A 27,305-nucleotide genomic window follows, 5' to 3' on the forward strand; every position below is an offset into this window, starting at 1 on the left:
CACGCAGGCCGGAAGCAAGAGAAAGGTGGACCGCACAGGCCGGAAGTAAGGTATGATTGGCACAGGCTGCTTCCTGGTTACTGGCCCCTCCCCTCCTCCACCCCTCACCTGTAATGACTAATACAATACATGTGCTCAGTGCAGGAGGCCGGCGGCCATTTTCTTGTAGACCAGTCCGGCAGCAGCAATAGGTTCCCTGGCCGTGTAGTGACGTCAGGAGCGGCGGCCATTTTCCCCTGGTCTGAGCTCCGCCTTCCTTCTATCATTCCCACAAGGCAGCAGGAGCAGAGAGCAGCCATTGCTGTGTCTGGCAGCAGGTAATGATATTATTATTATTATTCTATAGGCTGAGCAGCTCTGGTGTCAGGTTCTGTACTACAGGGGGAGCAGCCTCTGGTGCCTTGTTATAGTGCAGCTGGAGCAGCCTCTGGTGCTGCATTATCCCTGTGCAGGTGGCTGACACTCTAGTGTCCTATTACTGTAATACAGGTGGCGCAGACTCCGCAGTTACCGTAATACAGGTGGAGCAGACCCCGCCGATACCGTAATACAGGTGGCGCACACCCCGCCGTTACCGTAATACAGGTGGCGCACACCCCGCCGTTACCATAATACAGGTGACGCAGAGCCCGCCGTTACCGTAATACAGGTGGCGCAGACCCCGCCATTACCGTAATACAGGTGGCGCAGACCTCGCCGTTACCGTAATACATGTGGTGCAGACCCCGCCATTACCGTAATACAAGCGGCGCAGACCCCGCTGTTACCGTAATTCTATACACAGGACATTACAGCTGTTGTGTCCTGTGGCATTGTACTATACAGGGGAGCGGCATGTGTTGTCCTACTCTACAGGGGGAGGGGCCTGTGGTGCCTTGTTACTATTATTATATAGGGTGAGCTGCATGTATTGTCTTTCTATACAGAAAGAGTGGCCTGTGTTGTCATAATATACTGGGAGAGCGACCTGTGTTGTCATAATATACAGGGGTAGCTTCCTGTGTTGTCATAATATACAGTGGTAGCTTCCTGTGTTGTCATAATATACAGTGGTAGCTTCCTGTGTTGTCTTAGTATACAGGTAGAGCAGCCTGTGTTGTCATAATAGGCATGGCCTGTGTTGTCATAATATACAGTGGTAGCATCCTGTGCTGTCATAGTATACAGAGGGAGCGACCTGTGTTCTCTTAATATAAAGGGGTAACATCCTGTGCTGTCATAGTATACAGAGGGATCAGCCTGTGCTGTCATAGAATACAGGGGGAGCGGCCTGTGTTGTCATAGTATACAGGGGGAGCGGCCTGTGTTGTCATAATATACAGGGGTAGCATCCTGTGCTGTCATAGTATACAGAGGGAGCGACCTGTGTTCTCTTAATATAAAGGGGTAACATCCTGTGCTGTCATAGTATACAGAGGGATCAGCCTGTGCTGTCATAGAATACAGGGGGAGCGGCCTGTGTTGTCATAGTATACAGGGGGAGCGGCCTGTGTTGTCATAGTATACAGGGGGAGCGGCCTGTGTTGTCATAATATACAGGGGTAGCATCCTGTGCTGTCATAATACACAGTGGGAGTGGCCTGTGTTGTCGTAACATACAGGGGGAGTGGCCTGTGTTGTCCTAATTTACAGGGAGAGCGGCCTGTGTTATCATAATACACAGGGGTAGCATCCTGTGCTGTCATAATATAAAGGAGGAGCATCCTGTGCTGTCATAGTATACAGGGGGAGTGGCCTGTGTTGTCATAATATACAGCGGTAGCATCCTGTACTGTCATAGTATACAGGGAGAGCGGCCTGTGTTGTCATAATATACAGGGGGAGCATCCTTGGTTGTCATAATATACAGGGGGAGCACCCTGTGTTGTCATAATATACAGGGGTAGCATCCTGTGTTGTCATAATATACAGGGGGAGCACCCTGTGTTGTCATAATATACAGGGGGAGCGACCTGTGTTGTCATAGTATACAGGGGTAGCATCCTGTGTTGTCATAGTATACAGGGGGAGCATCCTGTGCTGTCATAGTTAGTTAGGACTTCGTGGGGCTATGGGGGGGGGAGTAGGAACCAACTCTAGAAGTTAATGGTTCTCTACTCCGCTGACAGGACACTGAGCTCCTGAGGGTGCTGATCGCAAGCCCATGAGGCGACCGCTCACTCCTGGAGCACGGCCGCCACCCCCTAACAAAGCCAGAAGAAAGAAGAGTGGTGATTATAGCGCCGGCGGCCCGGTTAGCGGGTCACCAGCGGGTATGGCAGCACAAGGGTGGGAGTGCAGCTCTGACAGGCTGCGCTCCAGGAAGGCTCAGCAACACACAGTGTAGGGACTTTGAGGAGCGTCCTGAGCCAGCACCGGATACCCTACACTGGTCACGCAGCTAACAGGGGCTAATCCTCCTGTTATCACTAAAATCCTCAGGCCAGTATAAACAATTAGTGAGGGAAGACGCGCCATTACACAGGGGGCGGGGCTTTTCAGAGGACTCACCAGCGCCATTTTCTCCCTGCAGATCATAGTAAGAGACGCTGACAGGGAGCGCTGCCCTCCACATAACTCCAGCATACCTCTGCGGTACCGGGGGGGGGGGGGGGGGGGAGTGTATAATAACTGCCTACCGGGGCGCTGTGTGGCTGGCTCCTTATTCTCTGTGTCTTTCTGAAGGTACTCTGGGGGAAACTGTGTCTGACGTGTGTGTGTGTGTGTGTGTGTGTGTGTGTGTGTGTGTATCCACATTACCATGTCTAAGGACTCTGTGTCCTGTGCTGCAGAGTGTGTATCTTCTCCTGAGGAGTCTATTCCATGTACTCAGGACTGCAATGTGCTGTCTCACCCTTCTGACTCCAAACCCCCATGGGTGGATTCTTTAAGGGGAATGATATCCCAGATTTCAACAAGGATGTCACATACTGAGAAAGAGACGCAGGTTTTGAGACAATCTGTAGTGGGTTTGAAGTATTCAGCTCTCACTACTTCATCTTCATCTAAAACCCCACCTACATACCCACAAAAACGTACACTTGCCCAGATAATGCAAGCTGACACTGATACCGACTCTGATACAGGGGACGGTGATGGGGATATGCAGGGGGGGATGCATCCATTGCTAAAGGGGTGCAGCTAATGATTGAAGCCATTACGGACATTTTACATATTACTGAGAAGGTTCCTGAGCAGGTAGAGGAATCTTATTTTACAGAAAGTAAGAAATCCTCGCTTACCTTCCTGGCTTCTAAGGAGTTAACTTCTTTGTTTGAAAAATCCTGGGAAAAAAACAGAGAAAAAATTCCAGATCCCCAAAAGGGTTCTCATTGCTTTCCCTTCCCCTGAAGAGGATAGGAAGAAGTGGGAAAACCCACCTATAGTAGACGCTTCTGTATCTAGGCTGTCTAAAAAGGTGGTTTTACCTGTCTCTGGTTCAACCGCTTTAAAAGAGCAGGCTGATCGCAAGATTGAGACTACGCTCAAATCAATATACACTGCTACAGGCGTGGCTTTAAGGCCCACTATTACTTGTGCGTGGATTTCTAAAGCCATAGTAAAGTGGTCAGGCACCATACTAGAGGACTTAGACACTATGGATAGGAGTGACATTGACTTGTTTTTGCGTCACATACAGGATTCTGCAGGTTTCATGGTGGAGGCCATGAAGGACCTTGGCATGCTGAACACAAGGGCTACTTCCATGGCAGTCTCGGCACGCATAGGGCTCTGGCTATGCCAATGGTCTGCAGATGCAGAATCCAATAAAAGTGTGGAGAACCTACCCTTCACAGGTCTGGCTCTGTTTGGGGACACATTGGATGCGTGGATCTCCACGGCAACTGCAAGCAAGTTAACCTTTCTTCCCTCAGCAGCACCACCGGCTAGGAAATCTTATCCTACGTCTTCACTGCAGTCCTTATGGACCGCAAAAGTTAAAAATTCCAAACCCCTTTCCACTGTCTTTATAGGAGGTGGGGGAAAATCCAAAAACCTGCAACAACAGGTTCTAAGGAACAGAAACCAGTTTCTGCTTCCTCAAAGTCTTCAGCATGATGGTGGACCTCCCAGCCTGGAGATAGTACAGGTGGGAGCAAGACTAAAGGATTTCAGTCACATCTAGACGTCATCATGCCTAGACCCATGGGTAAAGGATATTCTTGCCCGGGGGTACAGACTGGAGATTCAAGTGTTCCCACCTCACAGATTCTTCAAATCAGGCTTACCAGCTTCGCTGATAGAAAGTGCTATCTTACAGGAAGCCATTCAAGAATTGGTTCAAACAAATGTCATTAATCCAGTGCCACTTCACCTACAACACAAGGGTTATTACTCAAACCTGTTTATGGTAACTAAACCAGATGGTTTGGTAAGGCCGATATTAAACCTAAAGTCATTAAACCCCTACTTGAGGGAATTCAAATTCAAGATGGAGTCTCTGAGAGCGGTGATCTCAGGTCTGGAGGAGGGGGAATTCCTGGCATCCCATGATATCAAGGATGCATACCTTCACATTCCGATCTGGCCACCTCACCAGGCTTATCTAAGATTTGTGGTGCTGGACTGTCACTATCAGTTCCAGGCATTGCCATTTGCCTCTCCACAGAACCGAGGGTGTTCACCAAGGTCATGGCAGAGATGATGCTACTCCTCCGCAAGCAGGGAGTGAACATAATTCCATATCTGGACGATCTGCTGATAAAAGCATCTTCCAGGAAGAGGATGTTACGGAGTATTGCTCTCTCAACTCGACTACTCCAGGATCATGGGTGGATCCTGAACCTTCCAAAGTCACATTTGGAGCCGACAAGGAGACTGCCCTTCCTGGGGATGATACTTGACACGGAAGTGCAGAGGGTGTTTCTACTGGTGGAAAAAGCGCTGGTGATCCAATCAATGGTATGGGATGTCCTGAAGCCAGACCGGGTATCGGTTCATCAGTGCATTCGCCTTCTGGGGAAGATGGTAGCCGCCTACTAGGCTTTACAGTACGGAAGATTCCATGCGCAGTCCTTCCAGCTGGATCTCCTGGACACATGGTTGGGATCACATCTTCACATGCACCAGCTGATACGCCTGTCGCTAAAAGCCAGAATTTCACTCCTCTGGTGGCTGCAAACTTCTCACCTACTCGAGGGCTGCAGGTTCGGAATTCAGAATTGGATCCTTCTAACCACGGATGCAAGTCTCAGAGGTTGGGGAGCAGTCACCCAAGGGGAAAACTTACAAGGAAAGTGGTCAAGTCTGTAATCCATCCTTCTGATAAACATTCTGGAACTAAGGGCCATATACAACGGCCTTCTACATGTGGCACATCTACTGCAAGATCAGGCCATTCAGGTTCAGTCTGACAATGTAACGGCAGTGTCCTACATAAACCGACAGGGTGGAACGAAGAGCAGAGCAGCAATGTCAGAGGTAACAAGAATCCTCCTCTGGGCAGAAAAGTGGCACTGTCAGCAATCTTCATTCCAGGAGTAGACAACTGGGAAGCGTACTTCCTCAGCAGACACAATCTCCATCCAGGAGAATGGGGCCTCCACCCGGAGGTGTTCACAGAGGTGACAAGCCGATGGGGTGTACCTCAGATAGACATGATGACCTCTCGCCTCAACAAGAAGCTTCGGAGGTCGAGAGGCCCACAAGCAGTGTCGGTGGACGCACTGGTAACTCCGTGGTCATTCCAGTCAGTGTAGGTGTTCCCTCCACTTTCACTCATCCCAAGGATTCTCAAACTAATAAAAAAGAACAAGAGTTCTGGCGATCCTCATTGCTCCGGACTGGCCAAGAAGGGCTTGGTACGCGGATCTACTGGAATTACTACTGGATGATCCAAGGCCTCTTCCTCTTCGAAAGGACCTTCTGCAACAGGGGCCGTTCACCTTTCAAGACTTACCGGGGCTACGTTTGACGGCATGGAGGTTGAACAACAGATCTTAGCTCGGAAAGGCATTCCGAACAAGGTCATTCCTACCCTGATACAGACTAGGAAGGGAGTAACATCTAAACATTACCATCGGATTTGGAAAAAGTATGTGTCTTGGTGTGAATCCAAGAAGTTTCCTACGGTGGAGTTTCAACTGGGACGGTTTCTCCTCTTTCTGCAAGCAGGTGTGGATGTGGGCCTACGCTTGGGCTCCATAAAGGTCCAGATTTTAGCCTTGTCCGTTTTCTTCCAGAAACAATTGACTGCTCTCGCTGAGGTTCAGACTTTCTTGAAAGGGGTTCTGCACATCCAACCACCCTTTGTGCCTCCTACGGCATCTTGGAATCTTAATGTGGTGCTGCAGTACCTGCAATCGGATTGGTTTGAGCCTTTACAGGAGATGGACATTAAGTTTCTTACTTGGAAGGCGGTCACACTGTTGGCATTGGCATCTGCTAGACGTGTGTCAGAATTGGGTGCATTGTCATGCAAGAGTCCCTACTTGATTTTTACAGCTTTTCATATCAACCAACCTATTGTGATGCCAGTGGGAGGGCTTTGAAAATATATGTGAAGAGAACTTCTCGTCACAGGAAGTCGGACGCTCTGTTTGTCCTTTGTGATCCCATCAAGGTTATTATTATTATTATTATTATACAGGGAGAGCAGCCTGTGGTAACCTATTAATATTACTATACAGGGGTAGCAGCCTGTGGTGTGGTGTCCTGTTGTTGTTGTTGTTGTTATTATTATTATTATACAGAGGGAGTAGCCTGGGGTGTCCTGTTATTACTATTATTATTATTATTATTATTATTATACAGGGGGAGCAGCCGGTGGTAACCTGTTATTACTATTATTATTTCTCTGACGTCCTAGTGGATGCTGGGACTCCGTAAGGACCAGGGGGATAGCGGCTCCGCAGGAGACAGGGCACAAGAATAAAAGCTTTAGGATCAGGTGGTGTGCACTGGCTCCTCCCCCTATGACCCTCCTCCAAGCCTCAGTTAGATTTTTGTGCCCGGCCGAGAAGGGTGCAGGCTAGGTGGCTCTCCTAAAGAGCTGCTTAGAATAAAAGTTTAAATTTAGGTTTTCTTATTTTCAGTGAGTCCTGCTGGCAACAGGCTCACTGCATCGTGGGACTAAGGGGAGAAGAAGCGAACTCACCTGCGTGCAGAGTGGATTGGGCTTCTTAGGCTACTGGACATTAGCTCCAGAGGGACGATCACAGGTACAGCCTGGATGGGTCACCGGAGCCGCGCCGCCGTCCCCCTTACAGAGCCAGAAGAGACGAAGAGGTCCGGTGAAATCGGCGGCAGAAGACGATCCTGTCTTCAGACTAAGGTAGCGCACAGCACCGCAGCTGTGCGCCATTGCTCTCAGCACACTTCACACTCCGGTCACTGAGGGTGCAGGGCGCTTGGGGGGGAGCGCCCTGAGACGCAATATAAGAGATATTACCTTAGGTGGCAAAAGAATACATCACATATAGCTCCTGGGCTATATGGATGTATTTTAACCCCTGCCATTTTTACACAAAAAAGCGGGAGATAAGGACGTCGTGAAGGGGCGGAGCCTATCTCCTCAGCACACAAGCGCCATTTTCCCTCACAGCTCCGCTGGAAGGACGGGCTCCCTGACTCTCCCCTGCAGTCCTGCTTCAGAATCAAGGTAAAAAAGAGAAGGGGGGGCATTTTTGGCAGCAAATAACAATAATCAGCAGCTATAAGGGAATAACACTTATATAAGGTTATCCCTGTATATATATATATAGCGCTGGGTGTGTGCTGGCAGACTCTCCCTCTGTCTCTCCAAAGGGCTCGTGGGGTCCTGTCCTCTATCAGAGCATTCCCGGTGTGTGTGCTGTGTGTCGGTACGTGGGTGTCGACATGTATGAGGAGGAAAATGATGTGGAGGCGGAGCAATTGCCTGCGTTAGTGATGTCACCCCCTAGGGAGTCGACACCTGACTGGATGATCGTATTTAAACAGTTAAGTGATAATGTCAGCACTTTACAAAAAACTGAGACAGCCGGCAAATCAATTAGTGCCTGTCCAGGCGTCTCAGACACCGTCAGGGGCCCTAAAACGCCCGTTACCTCAGTGGGTCGACACAGACCCAGACACAGATACTGAGTCTAGTGTCGACGGTGATGAGTCAAACGTAATGTCCAGTAGGGCCACACGTTACATGATCACGGCAATGAAAGAGGCATTGAACATTTCTGACACTACAAGTACCACTAAGAAGGGTATTATGTGGGGTGTGAAAAAACTACCAATAGGTTTTCCTGAGTCAGATGAATCGAATGAGGTGTGTGATAAAGCGTGGGTTTCCCCCGACAAAAAACTGCTAATTTCCAATAAATTATTGGCACTATATCCTTTCCCGCCTGAGGTTATGACGCGTTGGGAAACACCCCCTAGGGTAGATAAGGCGATCACACGTTTATCTAAACAAGTAGCGTTACCGTCTCCTGATACGGCCACCCTCAAAGAACCAGCTGATAGAAGGCTGGAAAATATCCTAAAAAGTATATACACACATACTGGTGTTATACTGCGACCAGCAATCGCTTCAGCCTGGATGTGCAGTGCTGGAGTAGCGTGGTCGGATTCCCTGACTGAAAATATTGATACCCTGGATAGGGACAATATATTGTTAACTATAGAGCATTTGAAGGATGCATTACTATATATGCGTGATGCACAGAGGGATATTTGCACCCTGGCATCAAGAGTAAGTGCTATGTCCATTTCTGCCAGAAGAGCGTTATGGACGCGACAGTGGTCAGGGGATGCGGATTCCAAACGACATATGGAAGTATTGCCGTATAGAGGGGAGGAGTTATTTGGGGCTGGTCTATCGGACCTGGTGGCCGCGGCAACGGCTGGAAAGTCCACCTTTTTACCCCAGGTCACTTCACATCAGCAGAAAAAGACACCGTCTTTCCAAACCCAGTCCTTTTGTTCCCATAAATACAAGCGAGCAAAAGGCCACTCTTTTCTGCCCCGCGGCAGAGGAAGGGGAAAAAGACTGCACCATGCAGCCGCTTCCCAGGAGCAGAAGCCCTCCCCTGCTTCTGCCAAGTCTTCAGCATGACGCTGGGGCTTTACAAGCAGACTCAGACATGGTGGGGGCCCGTCTCAAGAATTTCAACGCGCAGTGGGCTCACTCGCAAGTGGACCCCTGGATTCTACAGGTAGTGTCGCAGGGGTACAAACTGGAATTCGAGGCGTCTCCCCCTCGCCGGTTCCTGAAGTCTGCTCTACCAAAGTCTCCCTCAGACAGGGAGGCAGTTTTGGAAGCCATTCACAAGCTGTATTCCCAGCAGGTGATAATCAAGGTACCCCTCTTACAACAGGGAAAGGGGTATTATTCCACGCTGTTTGTGGTACCGAAGCCGGACGGCTCGGTGAGACCAATTTTAAATCTGAAATCCTTGAACACTTACATAAAAAGGTTCAAATTCAAGATGGAGTCACTCAGAGCGGTGATAGCGAACCTGGAAGAAGGGGACTATATGGTGTCTCTGGACATCAAGGATGCTTATCTCCACGTCCCAATCTACCCTTCTCACCAAGGGTATCTCAGGTTTGTAGTACAAAACTGTCATTATCAGTTTCAGACGCTGCCGTTTGGGTTGTCCACGGCACCTCGGGTCTTTACCAAGGTAATGGCCGAAATGATGATTCTTCTTCGAAGAAAAGGCATCTTAATTATCCCTTACTTGGACGATCTCCTGATAAGGGCAAGGTCCAGGGAACAGTTAGAAGTCGCAGTAGCACTATCTCAGGTAGTGTTACGTCAGCACGGGTGGATCCTAAATATTCCAAAATCGCAGCTGATTCCAACGACGCGTCTTCTGTTCCTAGGAATGATTCTGGACACAGTCCAGAAGAAGGTGTTTCTCCCGGAGGAGAAGGCCAGGGAGTTATCCGAGCTAGTCAGGAACCTCCTAAAACCTGCCCAGGTGTCAGTGCATCAGTGCACGAGGGTCCTGGGAAAAATGGTGGCTTCTTACGAAGCGATTCCATTCGGAAGATTCCATGCAAGAACATTTCAGTGGGATCTACTGGACAAATGGTCCGGATCGCATCTTCAGATGCATCAGCGGATAACCCTGTCACCAAGGACAAGGGTGTCTCTTCTGTGGTGGCTGCAGAGTGCTCATCTACTAGAGGGCCGCAGATTTGGCATTCAGGATTGGATCCTGGTGACCACGGATGCAAGCCTGAGAGGCTGGGGAGCAGTCACACAGGGAAGAAATTTCCAGGGCTTGTGGTCAAGCATGGAAACATCTCTTCATATAAACATTCTGGAACTAAGGGCCATTTACAATGCCCTAAGTCAAGCGAAACCCCTGCTTCAGGGTCAGGCGGTGTTGATCCAATCGGACAACATCACGTCAGTCGCCCACGTAAATGATGGCGTCCCGTCTAAACAAAAAAACTAGACAGGTATTGCGCCAGGTCAAGGGACCCTCAGGCAATAGCGGTGGACGCTCTGGTAACACCGTGGGTGTACCAGTCAGTGTATGTGTTCCCTCCTCTGCCTCTCATACCAAAAGTACTGAGAATCATAAGAAGGAGAGGAGTAAGAACTATACTCGTGGCTCCGGATTGGCCAAGGAGGACTCGGTACCCGGAACTTCAAGAGATGATCACGGAGGACCCGTGGCCTCTACCTCTAAGAAGGGACTTGCTCCAGCAAGGTCCCTGTCTGTTCCAAGACTTACCGCGGCTGCGTTTGACGGCATGGCGGTTGAACGCCGGATCCTGAAGGAAAAAGGCATTCCAGATGAAGTCATCCCTACCCTGGTCAAGGCCAGGAAGGATGTAACCGCAAAACATTATCACCGCATTTGGCGAAAATATGTTGCGTGGTGTGAGGCCAGGAAGGCCCCTACAGAGGAATTTCAACTGGGTCGTTTCCTCCATTTCCTGCAAACAGGACTGTCTATGGGCCTAAAATTAGGGTCCATTAAGGTTCAAATTTCGGCCCTGTCGATTTTCTTCCAAAAAGAACTGGCTTCAGTACCTGAAGTTCAGACATTTGTAAAAGGGGTACTGCATATACAGCCTCCTTTTGTGCCTCCAGTGGCACCTTGGGATCTCAATGTTGTGTTGAGGTTCCTAAAGTCACATTGGTTCGAACCACTCACCACTGTGGACTTAAAATATCTCACATGGAAGGTGACGATGCTGTTAGCCCTGGCTTCAGCTAGGCGTGTGTCAGAATTGGCGGCTTTATCGTATAAAAGCCCTTACTTAATATTTCATTCTGACAGGGCAGAATTGAGGACTCGTCCTCAATTTCTACCTAAGGTGTTTTCTGCTTTTCACATGAACCTACCTATTGTGGTACCTGCGGCTACTAGGGACTTGGAGGACTCCAAGTTGCTTGACGTGGTCAGGGCCCTGAAAATATATGTTTCCAGGACGGCTGGAGTCAGGAAATCTGACTCGCTGTTTATCCTGTATGCACCCAACAAACTGGGTGCTCCTGCTTCTAAGCAGACGATTGCTCGTTGGATTTGTAGTACAATTCAACTTGCTCATTCTGTGGCAGGCCTGCCACAGCCAAAATCGGTAAAAGCCCATTCCACAAGGAAAGTGGGTTCATCTTGGGCGGCTGCCCGAGGGGTCTCGGCTTTTCAACTTTGCCGAGCAGCTACTTGGTCAGGGGCAAACACGTTTGCTAAATTCTATAAATTTGATACCCTGGCTGATGAGGACCTGGAGTTCTCTCATTCGGTGCTGCAGAGTCATCCGCACTCTCCCGCCCGTTTGGGAGCTTTGGTATAATCCCCATGGTCCTTACGGAGTCCCAGCATCCACTAGGACGTCAGAGAAAATAAGATTTTACTTACCGATAAATCTATTTCTCGTAGTCTGTAGTGGATGCTGGGCGCCCATCCCTAGTGCGGATTGTCTGCAATACTTGTATATAGTTATTGTTACAAAAATTCGGGTTATTATTGTTGTGAGCCATCTTTTCAGAGGCTCCTTCGTTTTATCATGCTGTTAACTGGGTTCAGATCACAAGTTGTACGGTGTGATTGGTGTGGCTGGTATGAGTCTTACCCGGGATTCAATATCCTTCCTTATTATGTACGCTCGTCCGGGCACAGTATCCTAACTGAGGCTTGGAGGAGGGTCATAGGGGGAGGAGCCAGTGCACACCACCTGATCCTAAAGCTTTTATTCTTGTGCCCTGTCTCCTGCGGAACCGCTATCCCCCTGGTCCTTACGGAGTCCCAGCATCCACTACGGACTACGAGAAATAGATTTATCGGTAAGTAAAATCTTATTTATTATTATTATTATACAGGGGGAGCAGCCTGTGATGTCCTGTTATTATTATTATACAGGGGGAGCAGCCTGTGGTGTATGTTATTATTATTATTATTATTATTATTATTTATTATTATACAGGGGGAGCAGCCTGTGGTAACCTGTTAATATTACTATACAGGGGGATCAGCCTATGGGGTCCTGTTGTTGTTGTTATTATTATTATTGTTATTATACAGAGGGAGGAGCCTATGGGGTCCTGTTGTTATTATTATACAGGGGAAGCAGGCTGTGGTGTCCTGTTGTTGTTGTTGTTGTTGTTGTTGTTATTATTATACAGGGGGGAAGCAGCCTGTGATGTCCTGTTGTTGTTGTTGTTGTTGTTGTTGTTATTATACAGAAGGGAGCAGCACGTTGTGTCCTATTATTATTATTTTTTTGCTGAGGGAGCAGCCTGTGGTGTAATTTTATTATTACTATAAAGGGAGAGCAGAATGGGTTGTCCTGTTGTTATTAGTGTTATACAGAGGGAGCAGGTTTTTGTGTATGGTTATTATTGTACAGGGACAGCGGCTTGTGGTGTCCTGGTATTATTATTATACATTGGGAGTGTTGGTGATGTCCTACAATACAGGAGGAATGGTCTGAGGTGTCCTGATTTAAAGACATCTGTTATTATTTTTATACTGTGTCGTTATTGTTAATATTATAACTATTATTATTAATTTTATTATATGTAGTTGTGGGAATTGAAAATATTGCTCAAATTCCAGGTTATATTAAAGCAGAGACCATAATATCCCTGGCATGAGTAACAGATGATAATTGCAGCAGTGTGAATCAAATGTATATCAGACTCCTGGGAGCATCACTGCGACATCACTTATATCTATTGTAATAAAGGGACATGACTGGGGAGGTGAGGGGATCTGGGAGCATCACAGTGACAACACTTATATCTATAGTAATAATACAGGGACATGACTGGGGAGGTGAGGGTATCTGGGAGCAACACAGTGACATCACTTATATATATATAGTAATAATACAGGCACATGACTGGAGAGGTGAGGGGATCTGGGAATGTCACAATGACTTTACTTATATCTATAGTAATAATACAGAGACGTGACTGGGGAGGTGAGGGGATCTGGGAATGTCACTGTGACGTCACTTAAATCTATAGTAATAATACAGGGACATGACTGAAGAGGTGAGGGGATCTGGGAGCGTCACAGTGACATCACTTATATCTGTAGTAATAATACAGGTACATGACTGGGGAGGTGAGGGGGTCTGAGAGTGTCACAGTAACATCACATATCTGTAGTAATAATACAGGGACATGACTGGTAAGGTGAGTGGATCTGGAAGCATCACAGTTACATCACTTAAATCTATAGTTATAATACATGGGTATGACTGGGGAGGTAAAGGGATCTGGGAACAACACTGTGACATCACTTGTATCTATAGTAATAATACAGGGACATGACTGGGGAGGTTAGGAGATCTGGGAATGTCACAGTGACATTACTTATATGTCTAGTAATAATACGGGGACATAATTGAGGAGATGAGGGGATCTGGGAGTATTTACAGTGATAGTGATGTCTCCCCCATTTCGCAGGATTACACAGTAGTTTGGAAGACATCCGGTGAGCATGAGACACCCAGCAGCCATCTTTGTGTGTCAGGCGGACTAAGCATTACCCAGAGCCCCATCACGGTGCCTCCACCTCACTCACTGAAACAGTGACCAGAAGTTCCTGAAACTCACCAACAAGATCATTCAGCTGCTGACTGGAGAGGTGACTGCTGGAAATAGGGCATTATACAATAACACCAGGGGACGTGCCTGAGTGATGACTGGAGAGGTGACTGCTGGGAATGGGACATTATACAGTAACACCAGGGGATGTGTCTTGGTGATAACTGGAGAAGGGACTGCTGGGAATGGGACATTATACAGTAAAACCAGAGGACATATCCGGTTGATGACTGGAGAGGTGACTGCTGGGAATGGGGCATTATACAGTAACACCAGTGGACGTGTCTCGGTGATGACTGAAGATGTGACCGCCGGGAATGGGACATTATACAGTAACACCAGTGAATGTGTCTGGGTGATGACTTGAGAGGTGACTGCTGGGAATGGGGCATTATACAGTAACACTCGGGAACGTGTCTGGGTGATGACTGGAAGTGTGATTGCTGGGACTGGGGCATTATACAGTAACACTAGCGGACTTGTCTGGGTGATGACTGGGGAGGTGACTGCTGGGAATGGGGCATTATACAGTAACACCAGGGGATGTGTCTGGGTGATGACTGGAAAAAAGACTGCTGGGAATGGGGCATTATACAGTAACACCGGGGGATGTGTATGGGTGATGACTGGAGAGGTGACCGCTGGGAATGGGGCAATATACAGTAACACCAGGGGATGTGTCTGGATGATGACTGGAGAGGTGACTGCTGGGAATGAGGCATTATACAGTAACACCGGGGGATGTGTCTGGGTGATGATTGGAGAGGTGACTGCTGGGAATGGGGCATAATACAGTAATACTGGTAGACGTGTCTGGATGATGACTGCGGAGGTGACTGCCAGGAATGGGGCATTATACAGTAACACCGAGGGACGTGTCTGGATGATGACTGGAGAGGTGACTGCTGGGAATGAGGCATTATACAGTAACACCGGTGGACGTGTCTGGATGATGAACGCGGAGATGACTGCCGGGAATGAGGCATTATACCGTAACACCAGGGGATGTGTCTGGGTGATGACTGAGGAGGTGACTGCTGGGAATGGGGCATTATACAGTAACACCAGGGGATGTGTCTGGATGATGACTGGAGAGGTGACTGCTGGGAATGGGACATTATACAGTAACACCAGGGGATGTGTCTGAGTGATGGCTGGAGAGGTGACTGCTGGGAAAGGGAAATTATACAGTAACATGCAGATGTGTCTGGGTGATGACTGGGGAGGTGACTGCTGGGAATGGGGCATTATACAGTAACACTGGGGGATGTGTCTGGGTGATGACTGGAGAGGTGACCGCTGGGAATGGGGCAATATACAGTAACACCAGGGGATGTGTCTGGATGATGACTGGAGAGGTGACTGCTGGGAATGAGGCATTATACAGTAACACCGGGGGACGTGTCTGGGTTCTGACTGGGGAGGTGACTGCCGGGAATGAGGCATTGTACAGTAATACCGGGGGACGTGTCTGGGTGGTGACTGGAGAGGTGACTGCTGGGAAAGGGAAATTATACAGTAACATGCAGATGTGTCTGGGTGATGACTGGGGAGGTGACTGCTGGGAATGGGGCATTATACAGTAACACCGGGAGATGTGTCTGGGTGATGACTGAAGATGTGACCGCCGGGAATCGGACATTATACAGTAACACCAGTGAATGTGTCTGGGTGATGACTTGAGAGGTGACTGCTGGGAATGGGGCATTATACAGTAACACTCGGGAACGTGTCTGGGTGATGACTGGAAGTGTGATTGCTGGGACTGGGGCATTATACAGTAACACTAGCGGACTTGTCTGGGTGATGACTGGGGAGGTGACTGCTGGGAATGGGGCATTATACAGTAACACCAGGGGATGTGTCTGGGTGATGACTGGAAAAAAGACTGCTGGGAATGGGGCATTATACAGTAACACCGGGGGATGTGTATGGGTGATGACTGGAGAGGTGACCGCTGGGAATGGGGCAATATACAGTAACACCAGGGGATGTGTCTGGATGATGACTGGAGAGGTGACTGCTGGGAATGAGGCATTATACAGTAACACCGGGGGATGTGTCTGGGTGATGATTGGAGAGGTGACTGCTGGGAATGGGGCATAATACAGTAATACTGGTAGACGTGTCTGGATGATGACTGCGGAGGTGACTGCCAGGAATGGGGCATTATACAGTAACACCGAGGGACGTGTCTGGATGATGACTGGAGAGGTGACTGCTGGGAATGAGGCATTATACAGTAACACCGGTGGACGTGTCTGGATGATGAACGCGGAGATGACTGCCGGGAATGAGGCATTATACCGTAACACCAGGGGATGTGTCTGGGTGATGACTGAGGAGGTGACTGCTGGGAATGGGGCATTATACAGTAACACCAGGGGATGTGTCTGGATGATGACTGGAGAGGTGACTGCTGGGAATGGGACATTATACAGTAACACCAGGGGATGTGTCTGAGTGATGGCTGGAGAGGTGACTGCTGGGAAAGGGAAATTATACAGTAACATGCAGATGTGTCTGGGTGATGACTGGGGAGGTGACTGCTGGGAATGGGGCATTATACAGTAACACTGGGGGATGTGTCTGGGTGATGACTGGAGAGGTGACCGCTGGGAATGGGGCAATATACAGTAACACCAGGGGATGTGTCTGGATGATGACTGGAGAGGTGACTGCTGGGAATGAGGCATTATACAGTAACACCGGGGGACGTGTCTGGGTTCTGACTGGGGAGGTGACTGCCGGGAATGAGGCATTGTACAGTAATACCGGGGGACGTGTCTGGGTGGTGACTGGAGAGGTGACTGCTGGGAAAGGGAAATTATACAGTAACATGCAGATGTGTCTGGGTGATGACTGGGGAGGTGACTGCTGGGAATGGGGCATTATACAGTAACACCGGGAGATGTGTCTGGGTGATGACTGAAGAGGTGACTGCTGGGAATGGGACATTATACAGTAACACCAGCGGATGTCTGGGTGATGACTGGAGAGGTGACCGCTGGGAATGGGGCAATATACAGTAACACCAGGGGATGTGTCTGGGTGATGACTGGGGAGGTGACTGCTGGTAATGGGGCATTATACAGTAACACCAGGGGATGTGTCTGGGTGATGACTGGAAAAAAGACTGCTGGGAATGGGGCATTATACAGTAACACCGGGGGATGTGTATGGGTGATGACTGGAGAGGTGACCGCTGGGAATGGGGCAATATACAGTAACACCAGGGGATGTGTCTGGATGATGACTGGAGAGGTGACTGCTGGGAATGAGGCATTATACAGTAACACCGGGGGATGTGTCTGGGTGATGATTGGAGAGGTGACTGCTGGGAATGGGGCATAATACAGTAATACTGGTAGACGTGTCTGAATGATGACTGCGGAGGTGACTGCCAGGAATGGGGCATTATACAGTAACACCGAGGGACGTGTCTGGATGATGACTGGAGAGGTGACTGCTGGGAATGAGGCATAATACAGTAACACCGGTGGACGTGTCTGGATGATGAACGCGGAGGTGACTGCCGGGAATGAGGCATTATACCGTAACACCAGGGGATGTGTCTGGGTGATGACTGAGGAGGTGACTGCTGGGAATGGGGCATTATACAGTAACACCAGGGGATGTGTCTGGATGATGACTGGAGAGGTGACTGCTGGGAATGGGACATTATACAGTAACACCAGGGGATGTGTCTGGGTGATGACTGGAGAGGTGACTGCTGGGAATGGGACATTATACAGTAACACCGGGGGACGTGTCTGGGTTCTGACTGGGGAGGTGACTGCCGGGAATGAGGCATTGTACAGTAATACTGGGGGACGTGTCTGGGTGGTGACTGGAGAGGTGACTGCTGGGAAAGGGAAATTATACAGTAACATGCAGATGTGTCTGGGTGATGACTGGGGAGGTGACTGCTGGGAATGGGGCATTATACAGTAACACCGGGAGATGTGTCTGGGTGATGACTGGAGAGGTGACTGCAGGGAATGGGACATTATACAGTAACACCAGCGGATGTCTGGGTGATGACCGGAGAGGTGACCGCTGGGAATGGGGCAATATACAGTAACACCAGGGGATGTGTCTGGGTGATGACTGGGGAGGTGACTGCTGGGAATGGGGCATTATACAGTAACACCAGGGGATGTGTCTGGGTGATGACTGGGGAGGTGACTGCTGGGAATGGGGCATTATACAGTAACTCCGGGGGATGTGTCTGGGTGATGACTGGAGAGCTGACTGCTGGGAATGGGGCATTATACAGTAACACCGGGGGATGTGTCTGTGTGATGACTGGAGAGGTGACTGCTGGGAATGGGACATTATACAGTAACACCAGGGAACTTGTGTGGGTGATGACTGGAGAGGTGACTGCTGGGAATGGGGCATTATACAGTAACACCAGGGGACGTGTCTGGGTGATGACTGGAGAGGTGACTACAGGGAATGGGACATTATACAGTAACACCAGGGGATGTGTCTGGGTGATGACTGTATCACTGTGTGTGTGTCAGGTTCCTATAAGGTGTCATGATGTCACTGTCTATGTCTCCATGCAGGAGGGGGGAGTATATAGAGGAACACAGGGGTCTGTACAAGGATGTGATGATGGAGAATCACCGGCCCCTCACATCACTGGGTAAGAGAAGACTGTCATGTATTGTACAGGGGAGAGCAGGTATGGGGACCCATATATACACACATTACCTGATAATCACATATATACACTGTACTCAGTCACTGCGTGTCTCCTACAGATGGGCCCAGTAACAGAGATACCCCAGAGAGATGTCCCCGTCCTCTGTATTCCCAGGATTGTACAGAGGAGAATCACAGGACCCCACAGGAGGATCAGGTAGGTGGGATTTAGGGTCTCACCCAAAGTTACTGCACTATATGATCTGTAGAGGAGCTGTGTGTGTCTTGATATTATACTGTTTCACCTCAGTTTAATCTGACTGTGTGCAAATGTCATTATAGTGTTTGTTTGTCTTTTTAGGTAGAACATCTGTCTGATATTAAAACAGAAGATATAGAGGGAGAAGAGACGTATGTGACTGATATAAAGGCAGAAGATATAAAGGGAGAAGAAGAGACGTATGTGACTGATATGAAGGCAGAAGATATAGAGGGAGAAGAAGAGACGTATGTGAATGATATAAAGGCAGAAGATATAGAGGGAGAAGAAGAGACGTATGTGACTGATATAAAGGCAGAAGATACAGAGGGAGAAGAAGAGACGTATGTGAGGGGTGATCAACAGTGTAAGGAGGAGGAAATCCCTACAGATATCAGCACAGGTGAGTAATAAACACTTATTACAGATAAGAGTCACATATTCTTGCTGAGTGACTACAGCAATCTCTAATTCTACACCCTCCTCTGTCAGTACAAACTAAGGAGGAATATGTATTTTCCCAGTGTGGAGTCAGGAGCCATCAGCCCCTATTATACTCCTGCTCTCTTCCTTACATCATGTCCCTCTGTGTTACCAGCCCAGAGACCTGACCAGTCTGCTCCCCACACTCTCTGGTGTATCTCATACAGCCGGAGCCATCAGCCCTATTATACTCCTGCTCTCCCCCCTTACATCATGTCACTGTGTGTTACCAGCCCAGAGATCTGACCAGTCTCCTCCCCACACTCTCTGGTGTATCTCATACAGCAGGAGCCATCAGCCCCTATTATACTCCTGCTCTCCTCCTCACATCATGTCACTGTATTTTACCAGCCTAGAGATCTGACCAGTCTCCTCACACTCTTTGAGTGCATATTATACTTCAGTCCAAGCTTCCTAGTATTTTTAATTAAGCATAAAAGGAATGGCAGAACTATAGTACTGGTTAATTTCAGTTACAGAATTATATAATGTACAATGTAACATCTGATAATGTTGATATCATCTTAAACCATAAAGCTATACTTCTAGATACACTTTTACCGTGGAGCCGCTATGTCCGTTATACTGAATACACGCGATACGCACTTTGTACGCTATTTGCTATTTGCTGATTGTACAGAGTTCGCACAGCGCGCGCACACACAATTGATAACCTTTAAACCTTATTAGTAATGCAATGTAATGTTACACTCTAAACCATGTGCCGCGAAGCACTGTAATGATGTTTATACTTTAAACCTTAAGTAGCGCTGGCGGTATAAAGTACCCGCAGTGCATACACCTTATCAATACACTCTATAACCTTATACAGTAAAATCCGCTTTAAACCCTAGCAGGAAAGTGAGGACACAACACCGATATGTAGTGAAACCACAGGGTTCTAAGGCCACAGTGGATTATTTCAAAAGGTAAAACAGTATAAATTATACACTACAGGCTAACAAGATAAATCTACAACAGAATAATGGCTACAGAGAATGTACATACGTGAGAATGTTCGCAAGCGCAACCCGGCCGGTCCTCCACTTGTCAGGTAGAAAGCGTTCAGAGTCTTCTGACCGGCCAGGCAACAATGTGCTTTTTATACACAACTTACATACACAATTCAATGGTCACTGTAATCTCATTGTCCATTGGACACAGAGATGTGTCTTTACATCACAGGAGAGGTCATAGGTTGATTTGAAAATGTGGGCGATGTCTTTCCCCAACTGCTCTTGTGGGTGGTATCCTCTGGATTCCCGCCGCATACATAATATACATTAAATACAGTTAATATCTATATTCTACTTTTGCACATAACTATACGCTGGTACATACGATCTTTCTCTAACCAACATCGGAATGTTACCCTTAAAATACCCTACAGCTGGATACTAGACATCACCTTCCAACCTTTATCTGACCCTTCCTATCATGCAAAGGCGAATCCCTTAGTCCTGGAACTGTTTAAACTGTTGATACTCACTGATGTGGTGCAGGGGAACTATGGGTACAAAATGCACTATTTGGGTTAAATATGTAATGTTCTAATAACCCTCTACGCGCTCACAAACTCCACCGTAATTACCCATACCACGCGCATGATCGCAGGAGCGATCCTACGCAAATTGCGGATATGTGAACGCACGGCGGACTGAGTGCACGCGCAGCGGGCATGTGCATGGGGTTAGTACATGGTATATGCATTACAATATTTTTCGACTTTGACACATCCTGGGTGTTTTCTACTCATTTACAGTTTTTTGCCATTTTTGAACATAACCTATACAATATTTATTTTGTTTCATGAAAATTCATATGTGCATAATGTATTTTATTTCCAGCAGATGGACACACAAGCAGGAATATCTCAGAAGGACATCTTATGTTATCCCCGGATTGTGACATAAAAGATAATGACAGTAGACAGGATTCTCCAGGAGATAACCCCATTATCCCAATTATACATCCAGCTCTATCAGCTGGTCCTTCTGATCCAGGGAAATGTTCTCCTGATCACTCTGATATTGGTACATCGGTAACAGCTCTGACAGTAGACACAGTGTTTCCCTGTTCTATAGATGCCATATGTTTTACACAGAAAACAAAGCTTATTACCCATCAGACAGATAAAGCAGGCAAAAGGCCATTTCCATGTTCTGAGTGTGGGAAATGTTTTACATACAAATCAGTTCTTGTTACACATCAGAGAAGGCACACAGGTGAGAAACCATTTCTATGTTCTGAGTGTGGAAAATGTTTTTTAAGTAAAGCACATCTAGTTTCACATCAGGAAACTCACACAGGTGAGAAGCCATTTCCATGTTCTGAGTGTGTAAAATTTTTTACACATAAATCAGCTCTTGTTATACATCAAAGAACTCACACAGGTGAGAGGCCATTTCCATGTTCTGAGTGTGGGAAATGTTTTGCACAGAAATCAAATCTTTTTACACATCAGAGAACTCACACAGGTGAGAAACTAATTCCATGTTCTGAGTGTGGGAAATGTTTTACCCGAAAATCAGAACTTGTTACACATCATCGAAGTCACACAGGTGAGAAACCATTTCCATGTTCTGAGTGTGGAAAATGTTTCACAGGGAAATCAGCTCTTGTTAGACATCAAAGAACTCACACAGGTGAGAGTCCATTTCTATGTTCTGAGTGTCAGAAATGTTTTGCACAGAAATCAGATCTTGTTGCACATCAAAGAAGTCACACAGGTGAGAGGCCATTTCCATGCTCTGAGTGTGGGAAATGTTTTATACAGAAATCAAATCTTTTTACACATCAGAGAACTCATACAGGTGAGAAACCATTTCCATGCTCTGAGTGTGGGAAATGTTTTACCCGAAAATCAAAACTTGTTATACATCATCGAAGTCACACAGGTGAGAAACCATTTCCATGTTCTGAGTGTGGAGAATGTTTCACAGGGAAATCAGCTCTTGTTAGACATCAAAGAACTCACACATGTGAGAAACCATTTCCATGTTCTGAGTGTGAGAAGTAAGTCAGCTTTGTTTCACACAATAGACATCACACAAGTGAGGAACCTTTTTAATCTCATCATCACAATTGCCATGCATTGTTTCTCAAGTTCCTGTCCTATCTCCTTTGCTTTTTGCAATATGCATGCTGCTACTGGGTGAAACAATCATATCATCCCTGGTCTACCACTGCTATGCAAGTAACCTGTCTTTCAATAACATCCTAGTGGATACTGGGGTGGTATTCGTACCATGGGGTATATATCGAGTCCATTAGTGTGTGCTGGCTCCTCCCCTCTATGCCCCTTCAAGCAGACTCAGTTTAGAAAAATGTGCCCAAGGAGCCGGGTGCATTCTCTGGAGCTCCAGAGAGTTTTCATCAAAATTTATGTTAGTTTATTATTTTCAGGCAGCGCTGGTTGGCACCAGTCTGCCTGCATTGTGACACTTAGGGTGGGAACCGAACCAACTTAATAAAGAGTTAATGGTTCATATCCCCGCTGACAGGACACTCGGGTGTGAGCCCACGCCAGTAGCATGCCGCCACCCCTAACATGCCGAAGTAGATGCATTGAGTAATACGCAGGGGTCCCAGTAAGCAGGTCCCTGGTGCAAATGGCGTCAAAAGGGTGCGGCAGTCACAGGCCTCGAGCTGCGGTGCCTGCTGTGGACCCCACACTGGCACACTGAACATAGGGTTACTCTCTTTATATACACATGTATTACAAGGTGGTTTTACTATTTATGTCAGTATAATCTGCTAGGGTCCGCATGCCATGTAAGGGGCGGGGCTTCCCAGAGAGCGGGTCCAGAGACTGGAAAGGTGCCATTTCCTGCTGCTGGTTACAGACTGCACGCTCAATCTGCTCCTCCACAGAGGCCACTGCACCACGTTTTGTACTGGTACCAGAGGGTCTGATAGAAAGGGGGGGAGCGCATATATAGTGGTTACACCGCTGGACACATAACATGTGTAAAATATACCCAGTGTAGTCCTGCCCTGAGCTGAGGTATTGTGTGCTGGTCCCAGTCCTCTCTGTGTTCCTCCAATCAGGGTTGTCTGGGTTACTGTGCTGTTCTCTATTGTGTGTCACTGCACTGTGATATAAATATCTGTGTTTTCTGCTGAAAGCTTGTCCGAGAAAAAATCTTTGTGTCCTTCTTGCAACACCAAGTTTACACCCTCTTCCCAGGGGTCCCTGCTCTGTACCCAGTGTTCTCTACCTTCACAGGGTAGTGCTTTGCAGGAACCTGCATGGTTGGACTCATTCAAAACAATGATTACAGATATAAAGTCACCTGCTGCAAAGCAGGAGAGACAAACCCTGAAACAGTCTGTAGAAGAGTTCATTATTAAGACTGCTGCTCACAGACAGCCAACTCAGCCCCCTCTGGTGGTCTCTCATAAACGTACACTCCCACAGGTGCTCCAGTCTGACACTGAACTACCAGAGGATGTGGAGCTGGAGGGGGAAGATGACAACACACTGTCCCCGGAATAGGCAGGTGTGAATTACGGTAATTGAATCATCTTGGTACATTTGGTATATAGGGTATGTTCCCAGAGAAGTGTGTGTGGATGGCAGTGGCAACAGGGTGATCTGTGCTGGGATGCCGGAGTCTTTGACGGTCACTAGATGACCGAGGACGACTAACGTATAAGTTTGACTTTCAATCATATATTTCTAAGTGCTGCATTGATGTTGAAAATCTCTTGGATTGGAGAGAAACATTTGCTTTTTTGGCTGGAATATTTATTGATATATAAGCATTTTTCCTTCACCATTGCCATTTGATATGGATTTTTTTTTAAAAAGTGTCTTTTTTTGGAAACAATAAACTTTCATATATTAATTAAGAAGTTTGAGTGCCCTTTAACTACAAAGTTTAAATATCCTGGACCTGTGAAGGAACTGATAAAGCTAAATATTTATCTTACTTAAAACCCTTTAAGAGGTCTAAGAACACTGTACGCTATTGACGTATGGAGTACCGTAAGGGTACGCACGTTGCGTAACAATCACTTAGCCATAGTCGAGACGCTCAAGCGTCACGTTCGCTCACGGCCAAGAGATCACAGGCAGGCACGCTATTGGCTGCCGACTAACGTAATGGTTCGCTATTAGCGTAGCGGACGCTCGGGACCACGAGGAGATCACCAGCGGCGCAGACGCTCACAATGTTAAACCTTTATAACTATACCATAAAACAGTGTATTATGCAGTAAACCTTGGTGTAGTGATAGAGTGTAAATGTAACACAGTGTAACCTTATTAACTTAAAAGCTGTTCGAGCGTCTCCGACGCTCTGAGAATACTTAAAAATATAAGAAATACACAGATACCGACCTTAAGTTCTAACACCTTTATATGAACGTTATATTTGCAAAAGTATAATACAATACAAGTCATACACTACCAATATAACATAGACTAACTAACCAGATAACTACACAGGAAATACAATACAATACAATTACGTTTAGGGGAAAATGAGAGAAAAGAGGAGAAGAGAGAGAGAGAGATATGGCTCACAATAACAATAAAGACAATATGATTGCGGAGAAAACTTACGCACAAAGGGAACGATCGCATGCGCCTTTCTGAATATCCAGCTCCCGATTATCAGTGATGAGAACCGTTGAAGAGAGGGAGCTGGATACGATCGGCTTGTCTATTTATGCCCCACACACAGTACAATACAATGGTCCCTACAATCTCATTGTTCATTGGACACAGGAATTCGTCTTCGCATTATAACAAAAGGTCATAGGTTGATTCATACAGGTGGGCTGTGACTATTTCCAACTGCTCAGGTGGGTGGGAAACTAGGTTTCCCGCCGCATGGATAAGTGAGTGCAAATAATAGTAAATGGACATAAACTTCTTATGTCCATAACTATTCGCACAAGCGATTAATCCGCTTCAAACCAACACCGGAATATTGCTAATTAAATACTCTTCCGATGGATACTAAACACCACTGTATAACCCTTGTCTGACCCTTCGTATCAAACAAAGAGGGATCTCTTTGTCCATGAACATGCTACATTAACTAAACTTTCAGAATTTATTAAAGGGACCATAATCTACAAAATACATTATATAGTTAAAATATGTAACGATTTAGTCGCCCGCTAGACGCATACAAACTCTACCGTAAATCCGCATATCGTGCGCTTGCGGGTGCACGCGACTGCGAGTATGCGCACGCACGGGAGAGCTCTTGCACGCGCAGCGGGAGCTCGCATGGGGTGCAAATATGGCAGTGTGCATAGTGATATTTTTCTGACTTTGACAGTCCACCCTTTGGCAGTCAACAATAACTGCAACTTCCTAAAACATTTCAAAAAGAGAAAAATATATGTCAGGTGTAAATACATTTCCATGGTTGGGTAAGGGAGGAGAGAAGAAGGTGTGAAAAGGGTATGACCTAGTGAGATAGCAGAAGCATGTGTGTATGAATCCATGTTTGGGGGGTCATGTATCATTGTGCCGTACGTGTTTTAAATCAAGCTTCAAGGTATTGCGAAGTATACATTTGAATTCCTTCTTATCCCGTATTAAGGGTCTGTGGATGAGCTGTCAAACTCTACCTAGCTCTTTCGGCTTTTGGTTGCAATAAAATGGGGGAGCACATTTTAATTGATGATACATGAATGGGGGAATATGTGATTGCTGATATCTGTGCTGGTATTCCCTATCGACTATGTGTGCCATTACCTGAAGGTTGTAGAGATGAAGATAAGACACAATTATGGTAAATGCAGTGGTATTCTATGTCAGGTTAATGAACATTTGTCGGTTGAAGTCTTGTTCGGTGTCTGTTGAATGCAGTCTTCTTTGGGCTTTTGCCAAAAGGTGTGAGCAAAAAGCTTTGTCAATGTCCATAGACTTACAAAAGTGTTGGGCTAGCGTAATTTAAAAATTTCTAGGGAAACTGGGGGTCTATGGCATAGTTCATCAAATATCTGTGTATAAGGTCGTCAAAACTTCTTCTTTAATCCATCAGTTGTCTGTATACAGGCTCGTCAAATTCCTCGTCCAAGTGGGTCTTTTTACCTTGGAGAAAACGGAAAAACAGGTGAAAGAAACGGACTGTATAATCGCATTTTCATCACATCATTGTCTCTACCGTTGGGTCATAAATCAAATCCATTGGAATTACAGTTTCCTCACTCCTTAGACTCATTACCCTGGTACTATGTTTGCACTTCATTAAAGCCTGACCGCATCTAAATATCAAGCCAATCGATATGACAACACCTAAGATACATAGAAGAAACTTCCCAACATCCATTATGACTCCTTGAGCCCATTCTCCTAAACCAGAGAACCAATTTCGCGGGTTCAACCATGACACCCAACCAGTCAACTCATTACCCACAGCAGCAAGGGTGAGATTGTGTCTCCTGCGAAATTCCCACTTCAATTGGAGAATGACGTCCATCTTTTGGTCTATGACCTCGACCGGGTCCTCTGTACTATTCGTAATATATGTGCAGCATTTCACGCCGTACTGCGTTGCCAGTGTGACACAATATCCACCTGTCACTGCTGTGAGATAATTAAGAACCATTCTATGCTGGACCAGTTCTGTTTTATAAGCTTGAAGCTCTCTTCCAGTATACCTAATGTTATGATTCCCGTACTCCAGACCAGAGGAGATCTTATGGCAGAGGTCTGAGTACTGGAAAGATATGCTGGTTACGGGAGCAGGAAAGCCTAGTAACCCCTGGCGCCCTAACTCCGTTGTCTCGCCCGTGTTATCAGAAATCCCCTGCGAGACTATGGTTGCTTGAGCCCATGGCAGCCGCGTTTGAAGGGCGGATTATGTCTGCCCAACTTCGATGCCCCCTCAGGTCTTAATGGGAGACAAAGGGAAATCCGAGACAGGGTGATAACAAGGGGCCCTCTGACTAAGCAACCAGGCCAGGGGC

At 47.1% G+C, this 27,305-nt stretch overlaps 1 protein-coding gene across 2 annotated transcripts; it reads left to right on the plus strand.

Moving 5' to 3' along the window:
* The first annotated feature begins 266 nt into the window (after nt 1–266).
* Nucleotides 267–24,142, plus strand: LOC134984219 (zinc finger protein OZF-like). Of its 2 annotated transcripts, none has more exons than XM_063949849.1 (6): nt 267–317; nt 13,835–14,015; nt 18,550–18,629; nt 18,748–18,845; nt 18,990–19,290; nt 21,221–24,142. In XM_063949849.1, exons 3-6 carry the CDS (start codon nt 18,596–18,598, stop codon nt 22,387–22,389), a joined length of 1,602 nt encoding a protein of 533 aa, XP_063805919.1. In that variant the 5' UTR covers nt 267–317; nt 13,835–14,015; nt 18,550–18,595; the 3' UTR covers nt 22,390–24,142. The 2 variants fall into 2 exon arrangements, with proteins under 2 accessions (XP_063805919.1, XP_063805918.1); XM_063949848.1 differs by having other exon boundaries at nt 21,218–24,141.
* The last annotated feature ends 3,163 nt before the right edge of the window (nt 24,143–27,305 follow it).

This window comes from Pseudophryne corroboree (genome assembly GCF_028390025.1).
Source record: "Pseudophryne corroboree isolate aPseCor3 chromosome 3 unlocalized genomic scaffold, aPseCor3.hap2 SUPER_3_unloc_40, whole genome shotgun sequence".
NCBI classification, from domain to species: domain Eukaryota; kingdom Metazoa; phylum Chordata; class Amphibia; order Anura; family Myobatrachidae; genus Pseudophryne; species Pseudophryne corroboree.

What these genes read in the sequence shown, in the direction of transcription:
- LOC134984219 (XM_063949848.1), top strand. Translation starts at nt 18,596, where the DNA reads ATGATGGAGAATCACCGGCCCCTCACATCACTGG. An exon ending in GGACCCCACAGGAGGATCAG is followed by an intron (nt 18,846 to 18,989) that starts GTAGGTGGGATT and finishes TTGTCTTTTTAG; the next exon opens with GTAGAACATCTGTCTGATAT. An exon ending in CCCTACAGATATCAGCACAG is followed by an intron (nt 19,291 to 21,217) that starts GTGAGTAATAAA and finishes TTTTATTTCCAG; the next exon opens with CAGATGGACACACAAGCAGG.